Source organism: Aotus nancymaae, unplaced genomic scaffold (assembly GCF_030222135.1).
Source record: "Aotus nancymaae isolate 86718 unplaced genomic scaffold, 86718_ANA_hifiasm-v0.15.2.pri h1tg000015l_1, whole genome shotgun sequence".
In the NCBI taxonomy this organism is placed as follows: domain Eukaryota; kingdom Metazoa; phylum Chordata; class Mammalia; order Primates; family Aotidae; genus Aotus; species Aotus nancymaae.
This window is the reverse complement of record NW_026988427.1, coordinates 8,727,518-8,743,569: the sequence shown is the minus strand read 5'-3', so window position 1 is coordinate 8,743,569 and position 16,052 is coordinate 8,727,518. Positions and strand designations below refer to the sequence as shown.

The 16,052-nt window shown below is 47.3% G+C and overlaps 1 protein-coding gene and 1 pseudogene across 1 annotated transcript; one reads left to right on the top strand and one right to left on the bottom strand.

Annotated features, from left to right (window-relative positions):
• Positions 1-622: 622 nt before the first annotated feature.
• TMED9 (transmembrane p24 trafficking protein 9) lies at positions 623-4,557 on the bottom strand. Its single transcript, XM_012437953.2, has 5 exons — positions 4,363-4,557; positions 4,123-4,223; positions 2,949-3,074; positions 2,441-2,587; positions 623-1,475 (listed from the first exon to the last, which is right to left on the bottom strand). Exons 1-5 carry the CDS (start codon positions 4,544-4,546, stop codon positions 1,326-1,328), a joined length of 708 nt encoding a protein of 235 aa, XP_012293376.1. The 5' UTR covers positions 4,547-4,557; the 3' UTR covers positions 623-1,325.
• Positions 4,558-5,335: 778 nt separating this feature from the next.
• LOC110568817 (high mobility group protein B3-like) lies at positions 5,336-7,706 on the top strand (annotated as a pseudogene).
• Positions 7,707-16,052: the final 8,346 nt, after the last annotated feature.

Here is a 16,052-nt window from a genome sequence, read left to right as displayed (position 1 = left end):
TGAAAGGCGGGCATGTCTGAATCTCTTGCCTGGAGCTAGAGGCTCTTTTAATTTGAATCCAACCTTCCTTTCCAGCTTCCTCACAACACCCTCTCCAGCTGAAACAAAACACCCATCTACCTCCATTCCAGCTGTTTGCCTCCACTCCTCCAACCACCTCTGTCCTACCATTTCCTTCCAGCAGAATCCTTCCTCTCCTTCTGGGTCCTGGTTGAAATCACTTGCTGTTGGTTATCAACATCAACATCCTTGTCCCCACCAGACCAGGGTGGCTGTCCTGTAGCACTCCCCTGCTCAATGCACCTCCTTACCAGGGACTTCCTGACTGCACCATGACAATTCTGCTGACTGACTCTAGAAACAGAGGGGACTTCACAGGGAGCTGGCAGAGGAGAGGGTGTAGATTTGAGCCCCAGCCCCACAATTTACTTGTTGTATGATCTTAAACCCACTACTCCCTGCCATGGCAGGGAAGGCCTGGAGAAGAAGAAAAAAATTAAGCTGACTGGTGGGAATTCACTTTGCAATGTGAAGTGCTTTGCTCTTTGGAAGAACTGACATTCTCTGAGGCACCTTGCAGTTATACCCACTGATGGCTGAGTAACTTGCACTGGACAAGACGTCATTTTTTTTTTTTTATTGGGAAACCCATGTAACAAACCTAAATTTATTGAAAATGAAATCAGTAACTAAGACTCTGCAGGCCCCGCCCCAACCAGCACCAAGGACTCTATTTGGTCTAGTCCCAGTTCTTTAAGCCCCAGAATGTACAACCAGGTGAAGAAGCTGGGGTCAACCACAAGGCCACATTCCCACACTGCAAACCCCTCCACCCACCCCCAACTGACACACACACCCTGGATCAGCAGGTCTAGGCTGAAAGAGAGAACACTGAGGTTCCCAGGGTGGCAGGTGGGTATGACAGGCACCATACCCCAACCTGCTCAAAACCCTAAGTTAGCAAAGGAAGACAGAAGACTGGCTTGCCTGCCCATTCCCTCCCCACCCCACCCCTGACAGCAGCCTCACATCCCAGATCAGTAACACTGTAATTCTGAGGTGCCAATAGGAGGGGCTTTACCAGCCCCTAGGTGATTACTGCAAAAGGCCCAGAGGCCAGAGGGAGAGGGCAGGCTTTTGCCCCACCGCTTGCTCAGTATTAGCCAGCCAAGCTGCTGCCTTCAGCTTGTACCTGTGGGTGCCTGCAGCCCCTCTCCCTTCCAGAACATGTATGGCTGGGAACCAGTCCTCCTGCCAGAAGAAGTCAGTTCCAGGAGGTCCTTTCTCCCCCAGCCTGGGAGGATGGTTTGTGATGCCTGGGGCAGCTACACAAGCTTCTTGGCTTCAAAGAAGCTCTTGAGGTGCCGCATCTGCCAGACACCGATGGCCACGAGGATGAGGGTCTGCAGAATGGACCACCACAGCACCCGCTGGTTGGTGCTCTCACTGGTCTGCCGGAAGCGCTCCTCTCGCCACTGTGGGGGAATATAAGGTGAGCCTGAGTTGGCTGGGGCTGCTAGAACTGCTGGATTCCCAGCCCAAGAGGATGCCCAAGGTCAGCCAGCTTTGTCCAGGTTCCAGCCAAGTGCCTGCAAAGTGTCACTCTACCTGGGGACTATCTTTACCCTCACTAGATGATGTCAGGCAACCTACTCATTCTCCCAAGTCTGTATCTTCACCTGTCAGGGACAGTCCTCACCTAGTCCTGCCCTGGTACCTGGGAGAGAGGTAAGGTAGTTGTGGAATTAACCCACAAGACAGAGCTGTCCTGGAGCAGGCAGGAATGGACTTGCTCTAAGCCCTCTGCCCGGGTTTCCCAGACTGCTCCTTGAAGATGGTGGGCACAGGCTGTAAACTGGCAGGCTAGGGGCTGGATCCAGGCTTTGTTTGTTTTCCTGGGCTCACACAGTGCACAGTATTTTGACAACATTTAAAACTCAGGTAATTAATGCAACAGCAATAGAAAAAAATAAAAAATAAATTAAAATGTTCACATAAGAATCCTGGCTATTTCCTCTTGAAAAAATGGAACATCTGTAAACCCAGGACTGGCATTTCTGCAAGGAGGCCCCCAGCTGACACTGAACAGTAGCTGTGCTTGTTTAGATGGGTCACTGCCCTACTAGTCCTTAAGGTCACAGATTCATTCATGGTACTCTCGTTCCTCAGCACCGGTGAGTTTGAGCCCCTGGTCCTGAGAGCATGTGGAGCCACTGAAACAGCACCCAAGCTGTTGGTATCAACACAACCCTACTGTGCCATTCTGTGTGTAACTGTGATTTAGGGCAATGACAGCCTCTTAGGAGTCTGTATCCTCAATTACAAGGTGGGGTTACATGACCTACAATCCAGTGCAGGTAAGTCCCTTGGGGGTCTCAGAATGCATCTGATGTGAAATTCCTGGCTGAGCCAGTGGGCAGCTCCCAGTCCAATGACTCACCCGCTGGTAGTTCTGTTCTTTCTGGATCTGCTCCACTTGTTCCACCAGCTGTCGCACTCGTAGCTGCAACTCACTCAACTTGTCTTTAGCAGCAATTTCTGCATAGTCGTTGGCATGCTCACCTACCTGGATGTCCAGGTGAACTCTCTGGGGACAGACAAAGGAGATAAAGGAAATCTAGCAACCCTGCTCCATCTTCCTGCCAAAGACTGACAGCTCATTCCCCACTTTCCTTCATCTGTTCATTTAGCCAGAAGACTGGGCCCTCTTCAGTGTCTAGCCCCATGGGGCTCTGGGCACACAAGCAAGTGTTAAGCCTGGGCTGGTGCTGAGTGAGGCCTATACAAAGAGCTCAGCCACTCTGTCCTGGATATCCAGTGGAGACCCAGTGTTCTTAAGAGACACAAAATCTGACATACTCCTCTCACACTCACAGCATCACCAGTTTCCCCAGTCCTCACCAAAGGATGAAGGCTGAAAGCTGCAAGTCCCACATGGGCCCACTTACCAGCATGCCTCCAGCAAAGAGGGAGAACTTAGTGGAATTGGAGTGAAGACAGATCTGGTGCTCGCCAGGAGTATGGGAGGTGAAAGTGAACCTGCCCTCGGAGCCATACTGCCGGGCCAGGATGACCTGGAGAAAGGGAACAAGCTTTTGTTAGTGTGATGGTAGGGATCGGAGGAAAACAGTACTTAAGGCTCTAAGTACCAAAAAGTTGATAAGCACAGTTTTTGGCATCTCACAACACTAAAAGATCCAAAGCTACTCAGCTGCTGTTGCCATATGCTTGTCTAAGAACTCTTTGGAGCAGGGGTTTAGTGTCTAAGAGTCTGACATCAGGGTGGCAAGTGACTGCTCTTGGGAAGGGCTTTCCTTTATAGCTCATGTCCTTTCAACTCTTTTGATGTGAGTTGCTTTTTTTTGGTGGGGGGGGGTTAGGGATTTGTTTTTGTTTTTGAGACAGAGTCTCACTCTGTCGTCCAGGCTGGAGTGCAGTGGTGCTGGCTCAGCTCACTGCAGCCTCCACCTCCTGGATTCAAGTGATTATCGTGCCTCAGCCTCCCAAGTATCTGGGATTATAGACGTGCACCACCACGCCTGGTGAATGTTTTCTGTATCTTTAGTAGAGATGGGGTTTGCCAGATGGGGGTTGCCCAGGCTGGTCTTGAACTCCTGGCCTCAAATGATCCAACCCACCTCAGCATCCCAAAGTGCTGGGATTACAGGCATGAGCGACCGCACCCCACCATGTTTGTTTTTTAATGAAAAGTGACAGAAGGTGACAGCTGAAGGGTTTTGGCTTTCGTTTTAATATCCTTATTTGTGAAGATTAAAAGCTGCTCATTTTGTGGGGAAAGTGTCATGTTTTGTGAAATCTTTAAGTCTTCATGCCACAGCTTTAGAGTTGACAAACTCTTTGATTTTTATCACCACAATTAATCCACCCATTTCACAGACGAGGAAAATGGTTCCAGGAAAGTAACTAACTTGGCAGGGTCACCCGTCAGTCAGTAGGAAGTTGAGAGGAGCAGGGAGCACTGCAGCAGCCCACATTTGGCCTGCAGTGAAACTCTGGGATAGTCCCACAGCATCAACCACTTTAGCAGATGCAGTAACTAGAAGAGGAAGTACCAGAGCCTGCCTAGAGGATATCTTGGCGGAGGGGAAGGGGTCGGCTCACCTTGTCCTCTGGGTCCTTCACTTCCACAAACATGCCAAGCCCCGGTGTGGCCGGCTGGTACTCCTCCCGCTGCTTGTCATACAGCTGCGTCCGGTAGTTTCCTGGAAGGAAACAGGACGATCCCAGGTCAGAGGAGTGCATCCGCGACCGCCTGAGCACTAGAGAGCTGACTGTCTCGCATCCCCTGCCCCAAGACCATGGTCACGTTCCAAACTCGCCCCTTCCTCCCCGCCCCCGCACCTATGACCATGGTCTCGTCCGGGATCTCCTCAATAAAGCACTTCTTCTCTGTCTCTCCAATGTGAAAGTAGAGGGCGCTTCCGCGCGTCGCCAGGCACAGCAACAGCAGGAGGGTCCGCATCACTCCACCTAGCTCGGTTCCGGGCCGGGGCCGGACGACCCGCACGCCCAGCTCCACAGCCATCTTGCTCCACCCGCCCGCGCAGCCGCAACCAGCCGCGCCACGTCGCCCTGCCGCCACCGCGGTGCCTGCCGGGACCGCGAGTTCCGCCGGGTGGACCACAAGTCCCGAGATGTCCTGCGGCCCTGGCGCGGCAGTACCTGATTGGGGCGCAGCTTTTACCTGGGAGAGAGTGAGTGCCCCTGAATAAAAACTTATTTCCGTTTACTCTGTTCCTGGCCGGGCGACTGAAGATGGTTACCAGCTTTATATAGATTAAACTTTTGTTTGAGGTCGCAGAGCGAATCACTAACGGAGACAGGATTCGAACCTAGGATCCCTGACTTCCCTTGGCACAGCATCTACCACTCTTAATTTGCTTCTATCTTTAAAAATCGAATTTATAGAGAATGACAAAATAATGCACAAATGTATTATCAAAGAAATATGTATTTTTTTAAAGCCAAGGTCTCCCATTACCACTTCTTTGTCTTCACACCCTGTCCAGTCCTAAATCAGGTGTCATCTTGTCAGGCATTCCTCTGACCACCATACACACACACACACACACACACACACCCGCCTCTGCTGCCGATCCCCACCGCAATGGCTCGTTACTTTCAATTCTACAGAAAGCGAATTCTGTAGAATAGCTCATAAGAGAGTGCCATGAGCCAAATATAAGCCAACAAATTGGATAACGTAGATGAAGTGGACAAAGTTATAGAAATGCAAAACTGACTCAGTAGATAATAAAATCTGAATAAACCTATAACTAGTGAGGAGATTGAATCAGTAATAAAAAATCATCCTTACTTAATATAGTTAAGATGTCAATATTACCCAAAGCAATCTACAGATTTAATGCAATCCCTATCAAAATCCCAATGACAGTTTTTGTAGAAACAGAGAAACTCATTCTAAAATTCATATAGAATCTCAAGCGATCTTGATTAGCCAAAACAATCCTGAAAAAGAAGAATAAAGCTGAAGAACTCACACTTCCTGATGTCAAAACTTACTTCCAAGCTTCAGTCATCAAGACGGTGTGGTACTGGCATATAGGCAGACATATAAACCAGTGGAATAGAATAGAGAGCTCCAAAATATGCCCTGCCATATATGGTCAAATAATTTTTAACAAGGCGGTAAGCCCATTCAATGGGGGGAAGAAGGACAGTCTTTCCAACAAATAGTGTTGGGAAAACTGGATATCCACATGGAAAAGAATGAAAGTGGACCCTTCTCTAACACCATATATAAAAATTAACTCAAAGAGACCCAGAATTTTAAAAATCCCAAAGCATAAAACTCACAGAAACCATAGAGCAAATGCTTAACCACATCGGATTTGGCAACAGATTTCCTGGATATGACACTAAAGGCACAGGCAACAAAAGAAAAAATAGACAAATTGGACTTTATGAAAATTAAAACATTTTGTGCATCAAAAGACACTAGAGCAGAGTAAAGAGACAACCCACAGAATGGGAGAAAATATTTGCAAATCATGTATCTGACAAAGGATTAATATCCAGAATAAGCAGAGACTCCTAAAACTCAGCAACAAAAAAAGAACAACCTGATTCAAAAATCACAACTAATGACTTGAATAGACGTTTCTCCAATGATCAACAAATGGCCAGTAAGCACTTGAAAAGATACTCAACATCCCTAATCATTAGGGAAACACAAATCACAATGAGGTAAAGAACAAGATACTACGTCGTATACCTGTTAAGATGGCTACTAGCAAAAAAAAAAAAAAAAGGAAAAATCTACAAGCATTGGCAGGGATGTGGAGAAATCGTGATCCTTGTGCACCATTGGTGAGAATGTAAAATGGTACCGACACTGTGGAAAACAGTATAATGATTCCTCAAAAAGGTAAAAACAGGCTGTGTGTGGTGGCTTATGCTTGTAATTCCAGCACTTCAGGAGGCAGAAGCAGGAGGATTGCTTGAGCCCAGGAGTTCAAGACCAGTCAGGGAACATGACAAAACCCCATTTCTACAAAAAATGCAAAAATTAGCTGGATCTGGTGGCATGCTCCTGTAGTCCAGCTACTAAGGAGGCTGAGGTGAGAGGATTGCTTGAGCCTGGGTGGTCAAGGCCGCAGTGAGCTGTGATTATGTCACTGCACTCCAGCCTGGGTGACAGAGCAAGATGCTGTCTCAAAATAAATAAAAATAGAATTACCATATGATCCAGCAATTCCATATCTAGATATATACTCAAAAGAAATAAAAATAGGGTCTTAGACTATCGAACAATACAGTCACGATGGCTAAAGGTGACCCCAAGAAGCCAAAGGGCAAGATGTCTGCTTATGCCTTCTTTGTGCAGCTGTGCAGAGAAGAACATAGGAAGAAAAACCCGGCCCCATGCAGTGGCTCAAGGCTGTAATCCCAGCACTTTGAGAGGCCAAGGCAGGCGGATCACAAGGTCAAGAGTTGGAGACCAGCCTGACCAACATGGTGAAACCCCGTCTCTACTAAAAATACAAAAGTTAGCCGGGCGTGGTGCGGCGCACCTGTAATCCCAGCTACTCAGGAGGCTGAGGCAGGAGAATCGCTTGAACCCGTGAGGCAGAGGTTGCAGTGAGCCGAGAGTGTGCCATTGCACGCCAGCCTAGGTGACAGAGTGAGACCCCATCAGAAGAAGAACGAGGAGGAGGAGGAGGAGGAAGAACCACCCTGAGGTCCCTGTTAATTTTGCAGAATTTTCCAAGAAATGCTCTGAGAGATGGAAGACAATGTCCGGGAAAGAGAAATCTAAATTTGATGAAATGGCAAAGGCGGATAAAGTGCGCTGTGATCGGGAAATGAAGGATTATGGACCAGCTAAGGGAGGCAAGAAGAAGGATCCTAATGCCCCCAAAAGGCCACCGTCTGGCTTCTTCCTGTTCTGTTCGGAATTCTGCCCCAAAATCAAATCCACAAACCCTGGCATCTCTGTTGGAGACGTGGCAAAAAAGCTGGGTAGATATGGAACAAGTTAAATGAGTGAAAAGCAGCCTTACGTCACTAAGGTGGGAAAGCCGAAGGAGAAGTATGGGAAGGATGTTGCTGACTGTAAGTTGAAAGGAAAGTTTGATGATGCAAAGGGTCCTGCTAAAGTTGCCCGGAAAAAAGTGGAAGAGGAAGATGAAGAAGACAAGTAGGAGGAGGAAGAGGAGGGATAAACTATTTGTCTGTCACCTGGATTTATACTTAGAGTAGGGGAGCGCTGTAATTGACACATCTCTTATTTGAGAAGTGTCTGTTTCCCTCATTAGGTCTAATTACAAAATTTGATCACGATCATATTGTAGTCTCTCAAAATGCTCTAGAGATTGTCAGTGGTTTACATGAAGTGGCCATGGGTGTCTGGAGCACTCTGAAACTGTATCAAAGTTGTACATATTTCCAAACATTTTTAAAATGAAAAGGGGCTTGTGTTTTTCCCACTCTGTGCACTTTGCTGTTGGTGTGGCAAGGCATTTAAAGATGTTTCTAGCATTTTTAAAATTTGTAAGGTGGTGTTAACCATATGATTATTGGCTAGAAATCCTGAGTTATCAACTGCACATATCTGTAGTTTGTAAAAAGAATGAAACAACCGAGACAAACTCTTGATGCTCCTTGCCTGGCGTTGAGGCTGCGGGAACGATGCCTTTTGGAGGGGCTGTAGCTCAGGGCGTGCACTGTGAGGCTGGACCTGTTGACTCTGCAGTGGGCATCCATTTAGCTTCAGGTTGTCTTGTTTCTGTATATAGTGACATAGCATCCTGCTGCCATCTTAGCTGTGGACAAAGGGGGTCAGCTGGCATGAGAAGGTTTTTTTTTTGCTTTGTTTTGTTTTTTGTTAGTTAAGTGTGGTAGTTTTTAAACTGTTCGTTTTAAAACAAACTGTAGAACTCTTCATTGTCAGCAAAGTGAAGAGCCACTGCATCAACGAAAGTTCAAGAACCTTCTGTACTTACACACAATTTGCAATGTTCTGTTATTTTTTTGTATGTTTAGAATGCTGAAATGTTTTTGAAGTTAAATAAACAGTATTACTTTTTTTTAAAAAAAAAAGTAGGATCTGAAAGAGATATTTGTACACATATATTCACAGCAGCATTATTCACAAGCAAAAAAAAAAAAAATGGAAGCAGCCCAATTGTTCATCAATAGATTAATGGATAAGCAAAGTATGGTGTATCCACACAATGGAATAGCAGTCAGCCTTAGAACGGACAGGGTTTCTGACACGTGATACAACATAGATGAACCTTGAGGACGTTACGCTAAGTGGAATAAGCCAGACATAAACTGATGAATACTGGATACTTCCATTTATGTGAGGTACTAGAGTCATCAAAATCACAGAAACAGAAAGCAGAATGGTGGTTGCCAGGGACTGGAGGAAAGGGAGATAGGAAGTTATTGTTTAATAGGTATAGAGTTTCTGTTTTGCAAGATAAAAAGAGTTCGATAGATGGATGGTGGTGAGAGTTATATGGCAATACAATGTACTCAATACCACTGAATTGTACACCTAGAAACAGTTAACTTTATGTTATATTTATTTTACAATAAAAACAACTGGAAAAAATCCACTAAGTAATAACCATTGTATGATGTGCTACAATTTGTTTAATCATTGAAAGACATCTGAGCTGTTTCCTGTTTGGCAGTATCATAAATAAAAATGCACAGTGACGGCCAGGCTCGGTGGTTCACTCCTGTAATCCCAGCACTTTGGGAGGCCGAGGTGGGTGGATCACCTGAGGTCAGGAGTTTGAAACCAGTCTGGCCAACATGGTGAAACCCCATCTCTACTAAAAATACAAAAATTAGCTGGGTGTGTTGTCATACACCTGTAATCCCAGCTACTCAGGAGGCGGAGGCAGGAGAATCGCTTGAAGCCGGGAGTTTGAGGCTGCAGTGAACCATGATGGCACCAGTACACTCTAGCCTGGGAGAAAGACCCTGCCTCTAAAAAACAAGTAAATAATAACGATGACAAATAAGCCTATGAAAATGTGTTCATCATCATATGTCATTAGAGAATTGTAAATTAAAGCAAAAATGACATACATACTAGCATGCCCCGAATAGAATGACCAAAATCCAGAACACTGACAACACCAAACACCGGCAATGATGTGGAGCAACAGGAACGCTCATTCATTGCTGGTGGGAATGCAAAGTAGTGTGGCCACTTTGGAAGACAGTTTGGCAATTTCTTACAAAGCTAAACATACTCTTATTATATGATCTAGTGATTGCCCTCCTTGGTATTTACCCAAATGAAGTAAAAATTATGTCCACACAAAAACCTACACACAGGGCCAGGCATGGTGGCTCACACCTGTAATCCCAGCACTTTGGGAGGCCGAGGCAGGCAGATCACCTGATGTCAGGAGTTCAAGACCAGCCTGGTCAACATGGTGAAAACCCATCTCTACTAAAGATACAAAAATTAGATGAGCATGGTGGCAGGTGCCTATAATCCCAGCTACTTGAGAGACTGAGGCAGGAGGATCACTTGAACCCAGGAGGTGGAGGTTGCAGTGAGCTGAGATTGTGCCATTCCACTCCAGCCTGGGCGACAACAGCGAGACTCTGTCTCAAAAAAAACCTGCACACAGATGTTTATAACAGCTTTATTCATAGTTGCCAAAACTTGGAAGCAACCAAGATGCCCTTCAGTAGGTGAATGAATAAATAAACTATAGTACATCCAGACAGTGAAATATTCAGTGCTAAAAAGAAATGAGCTATCAAGCTATACAAACCCATGAAGGAAACTTTAGTGCATATTACTAAGTGAAAGAAGCCAATCTGAAAAGGCTACACACTGTATGATTCCAACTAGAGGATATTCTGGAATTACACAGAATCATATATTCTGGAATCATCAAACATATATGGGTTGTGGGGAGGGCTCGATAAATAGGCAGAACACAGAGGATTTCTGAAGCATTGAAACTATTCTATTTGGGAGGCCAAGGCAGGCAGATTGCTTGAGTTCAGGAGTTGAGACCAGCCTGGACAACATAGCAAGACCTCCATCCTTACAAAAAACACAAAAATTAGCTGGGCATAGTGGTGAGCACCTGTATCCCAGCTACTGGAGAGGCTGAGGTGGGTGGGTCACTTGAGCCTGGGAGGTTAAGGTTGCAGTGACTCAAGATCACGCGGCCACAGTCCAGCCTGGGCAGCAGAGTGAGACCCTATCTTAAAAAAAAAAAAAAAAGGAAGAAAAAGAAACAATTTTATATAATATTATGATGGTGGATACATGTCGATATAATATACACTTGTCAAAACCATAGAATGTATAGCACCGGGAATGACCCCTAGTATAACTGGGCTTTGGGTGATAATGATACATGTCTATGCAGGTCCAGTGATTGTAACAAATGTACCACTCTTGAGTGGGATGCTGATAGAACGGAAGTTGTGTATGAGGGGGTGGCGGGGTAGGGAGTATATGGGAAATCTCTGTGCTTTCCACTCAATTTTGCTGTGAACCTAAAAGTGCTCTAAAAAATAAAGTCTTTTTTTTTTTTTTTTTGAGACTGAGTTTCGCTCCTGTTACCCAGACTGGAGTGCAATGATGCGATCTTGGCTCACTGCAACCTCCACCTCCCAGGTTCCAGCGATTCTCCTGCCTCAGCCTCCCTAGTAGGTGGGATTACAGATGCCTGCCACCATATCCGGCTAATTTTTGTATTTTTAGTAGAGACAGGTTTCTCCATGTTGGTCAGGCTGGTCTCAAACTCCCTAACTCAGGTGATCCACATGCCTCGGCTTCCCAAAGTGCTGGTATTACAGGTGTGAGCCACTGCACCCGGCCTAAAGTCTGCTTTTTAATACTGTCTTTCCTCCACTGATTTGCTTTTGCACCTTTGTAAAATAATTAGATGGGCCTATTTACGTGGCTCTATTTCTGTCCCATTATCTACATGTCTATCCCGTCAATGGCACAGTCTTGATTGCTGTAACTGTATAATGTCTTGACATTGTGCAGGCTGATTTCTCCCACTTTATTCTTCCTTTTCAAAAATGTTTTAGTTATGGCCAGGTGTGGCCAGGTGTGTTGTCATCATATGTCATTTGTCCCAGTTGCTTGAGAGGCTGAGGTGGGAGGATCATTGAGCCCAGGAGTTGAAGTCTACAGTGCACTGTAATTACACCTGTGAATACCCAGTTTGTTCCAGCCTGGGCAACATAGTGAGACCCTATCGCTAATTTTATTTTACTTTATTTCATTTTTTGAGATGGATTATTGTTCTGTTGCCTAGGCTGGAGCGCAGTGGAGCAATCTCAGCTCACTGCAACCTCCGCCTCCCAGGTTGAAGTGATTCTACTGCCTCAGCCTCCCAAGTAGCTTGGACTACAGATGTGTGCCAGCCACCACACCCAGTTAGTTTTTGTATTTTTATTAAAGACAGGGTTTCACCATGTTAGCCAGGTTGGTTTTCAGGAGGCTGAATCACTCCTGACCTCAAGTGATTCACCATCCTCAGTCTCCCAAAGTGCTGGGATTACAGGCATGAACCACCATGCTTGGGTTTTTAAAAATATTTTAATTATGCTGGTGGAACTTTGATAGAAATTGTGTTAAACTGGCCAGGCATGCTAGCTCATGCCTATAATCCTAGAGTTTTGGGAAGCCAAGGCCAGAGGATTACTTGAGGCTAGGAGTTTAAGACCAGCCCAGGCAACATAGCAAGATCACATATGTACAAAAAATTTGAAAGTTTAGCTGGATGTGGTGGCTCACACCTGTAATCTCAGCACTTTGGGGAGTTCAAGGCAGGAGGCTTGCTTGAAGCAGACTAGCCTGGGCAGCAAAGCAAGATCTCATCTCTACCCCCGACAAAAAAATTTGCTGGATTAACTGGCGTGGAAGTGCATGCCTGTAGTCTCAGCTACTTGGGAGGCTGAGGTAAAAGGATCCCTTGATCTCAGGAGTTCAAGGCTACAGTGAGCTATGATTGTACCACCACACTCCAGCCTGGGTGACAAAGCAAGACCCCAACTCGGAAAAAAAAAAGAAAAGAAAAGAAATTGTGTTAAACCTATATACTAATTTGAAAAGAATTTCCATTTTTACCATGTTAAATGTTCCAATCCATGAGCATACTATGTCTCTGCATTTATTTGAATCTTCATCAATATCTTATTTCAGAATTTTATAATTTTCAGCACACAAATACTGTATATGTTTTGTTAAGAGTTTCCCTAAGTAATTCATTTTTTTCAGAGTGATTGTAAGTGGTATTGTGCTTTTAATTTTGATTTCCTCGTGTTTATTATCATATTATATTTCTATAGAAATGTGATTAATTTATATGTGTTTCTCTTGTATACTGCAAACTTGCTTAACTCCTTTATTAGTTCTAGGGGATTTTTGTAGATTCCCTGGGATTTTTTGTATAGACAATCACGTCATCTACAAATAGGGATAGTTTTCTTTTTTCTTTCCAGTCTGCATGTCAGGAGTTCAAGACCAGCTTGGCCAAGATGGTGAAACCCCATCTCTACCAAAAATACAAAAATTAGTTGGGCCCAGTGGCAGGCACCTATAATCCCAGCTACTCAGGAGGCTGAGGCAGGAGAATCGCTTGAACCTGGGAGGTGGAGGTTGCAGTGAGCTGAGATGGTGCCACTGCACTCCAGCCTGAGCGACAGAAAAAAAGAGATGAAGCTAAGGTCCTGTTTCCACCCCATTCTGTCCCCTAAAACCGCCACCCCCCAGTCCCTCACTGTGCCATCACAGCTGTGGGTCACACTGTCTATCCTTCCGGACCTTTTACGTTTTCTAAATTTCGTGCTCATATTCTGCACCCATAGAAAGTGTTTAGTATTTTTCCTGTGTGTTTCGAATGGCAGACACTGTTCCCATGTCGCTGCAGCTTGCATTTGCGCCCCCTACAATGTGTTTTCAAGACCTAGCTGTGGGCCAGGCACAGTGGCTCATGCCCTTAATCCTAGACAGCACTGGCCACAGTCACTGCTCCTGGAAGGGGAAGGGGACCACGGGTGGGCAGGGGTGAGAGGGGCAACATAGTGAGATCCCACCTCTACAGAAAATTGAAAGTTAAGAAATCCGTTAGGTGTGGTGGTGCATGCCTATAGTCCCAGCTACTTGGGAGGCTGAGGCGGGAGAACTACTTGAGCCTGGGAGTTTGAGGCTGCAGTGAGCTGTGATCACACCACGTCACTCCAGCCTGAGCAAGAGAGCAAGACCCTGTCTCCAAAAAAAACTTTCGTGCATTCAGCCGGTTCGTGTCATGACTGCAGGGGTATCTGCCGGCAGCGGGGAGCCATGCTTTCCCTCTCCACCTGATATATGAGGACAGTCAGGCTGTTCCCGCTTTGGGGCCCTTTCCATGCCAAGGCATTGGTACAAGGCGTGGCTAAGACCTCTTGCTTCACTGGGCAGGAGGACGAGGGACAGGGAGGGTGGCCCCAAATCAGGGCTGATGATGGAGGTGGCCCCGGCAGATCCCTGCTCAGGCCTGGGGGCCTCGTTTCTGCTCCTCAGCTGGGGCATTGGCTTGATGGGCAGCGTTACCACAAGTCTGGGGTCTGGACCTCAGCCCATCAGAGGTGGGAAAGTCACAAAGGAACCCCCAGCCCTGCCAAGGCCCTGTCAATCTGTTGCCCTGGTAATGCCAGCTATGCAGAGCGATGGGGACATCAGCACCCTGCAAAGAGGGGCCTCTGCTGTGGTCCAGGCATCCAGCCCTTGACTAGAGGCTGCCTTGGGTGCCGGAGCCCTGGCCGCATCTGCACACCTGAGTCCTGCTTCCCGGGATCATCCTCTGTGGGAATTAGCTCGCTCGGTCTGCCTCCCTGCGAGAGAGCTGCTTTCCTCAACCAGCCCCTTCCCAGACCGCTCCAGCCTGTCACACTCCCGATCTGTGGGAACCGCTCTGGAATCATGCTCAGGGCAGGTGCGGGCTCCTGCAGCAGGGACACGTGGAACCCAGCTGGCTCACCATCAGCCAACGTTTACCAAGTCATGTTGTGCTCTGGGTTGTGCTGGGCACCTGGTATTCATTAGTGACTCTGACACAGTCCCTGCGCTCCAGGGGCTCGCCGCCGGGGGGAGACACAGACAGGTACATCAGCAGGCTTTAAAAGTGATTGATTTGTTCAAATAGGTGGTATAGGCAGGTGGCTAAAAACCACACACTGCATGGAAAGATAAGTGCAAATCCTCTCTCGCCCCTGTCCCCTGGTCCCCTTCCCCTCCCAGGGGCAGGGACCGTGGTCAGTGCTGTCTGTGCCGCCCTGGACGTGGCCCATGCCTTAGAAAGCCAAGCTCCTCAAGACACAAAGCCCGCCAGAGCCACCTCCGCAGACCCGCACAGCCCACCAGAGGCCTCCATACACCCTGTCCGTGTTTCTCACTAACGCGCATTTCTGGAAGATAATGACGTATCAGTATGTATAGATCTACTCAGTTTCAACAACAGCAAAGTGATAATAATAGCAAGAATTTATACTTACAATGTGCTGGACGATTCTCAAAGCACTTTATTTATATGAGCTGATCTACACCTAAGAGCTCAAGGGACAGGCACCTGCCCGTCTGGCTGCACAGGCGAGGAAGCCAGGAATGCCCAGTCAGGTGGACACTGCCCGACTGAGCCCATTTTCTTGGACATGCAGGAGGTTTCTAGGCAGCGAACGCCCTTGGACTCTATCTTCGGGCACTTCCGTCTCTGTAGGGTAAGTGTTTGGAAGTGAATTGCTGGGTTAAAGGGCAGGTGCATTTTAAATTTGCACAGCTGTTGCCAAGTTGCCCTTGGAAGAGGTTACACTGGTTTACAGTGCCACAGACACCGTCGGGCGGCCCCTTGTCCTCCCGCTGGCGGCAGCCGGAGCCCACCCTGCGTTTCACCCACCCGGTTCATCTTTGTGAATCTGATGGAAGAAAATGGTCTCTCTTTGTGGTTCTCCTTTGCACGGCTCTTGTTATGAGAGAGGCTGAGCATCTTTTCATGCAGATCAGTACAGTTTGGCATAGTCAGAATTACCAGAGCGAGCTCCAAGGGACGGGGAGCCCTGGGCTGGAGTGGTTCTGTGTGGGGTGAGGGAGCTGGTGTGCTGGTCTGGGAGCCTTGCAGGAGGATGGTGTGTTGGGTAGACGCAAGGAGGGCGCTGCTGGTGAAGGTATCCACCTGAGCAAAGGCTCAGAGGGCTAGGAGGCAGGGGGCCTGGCCTGGCCCCTCTAATCAACAGAGTTGCATGGCCCCTGCTCCTTGGGTCCCTAAGTCCCAGGCCAGGTTGCTTCCTCTGCTTTCTTTCTCTGCTTGAGCAGAGAACTGTGGTTCCTGGGGGAGGGCTGGGAGAAGGTCTCTGCCTCACAGAGGGCGCCTTCCAGTGTCTCCAGAGGGAGCCTGGCCCCTAGCCTTCAGTGAGGAATCCCCCATGGCCCGCTCCGCCTCCTGGGCTCCTCCTGCACCTCCCACCCACCCCAGCAGCAGAGGCGTTTACATCCTCATTAGCACGGCTCAGTGGCCAGCGCTGGGAACTGA

Excerpts from the sequence above, each read along its gene's own strand:
- TMED9 (XM_012437953.2), bottom strand. The coding sequence starts at position 4,546 with ATGGCTGTGGAGCTGGGCGTGCGGGTCGTCCGGCCCCGGCCCGGAACC. Across the intron at positions 4,224-4,362 it reads GGACGAGACCATGGTCATAG|GAAACTACCGGACGCAGCTG; the intron begins GTGCGGGGGCGG and ends GTTTCCTTCCAG. Across the intron at positions 3,075-4,122 it reads TGAAGGACCCAGAGGACAAG|GTCATCCTGGCCCGGCAGTA; the intron begins GTGAGCCGACCC and ends CCCTTTCTCCAG.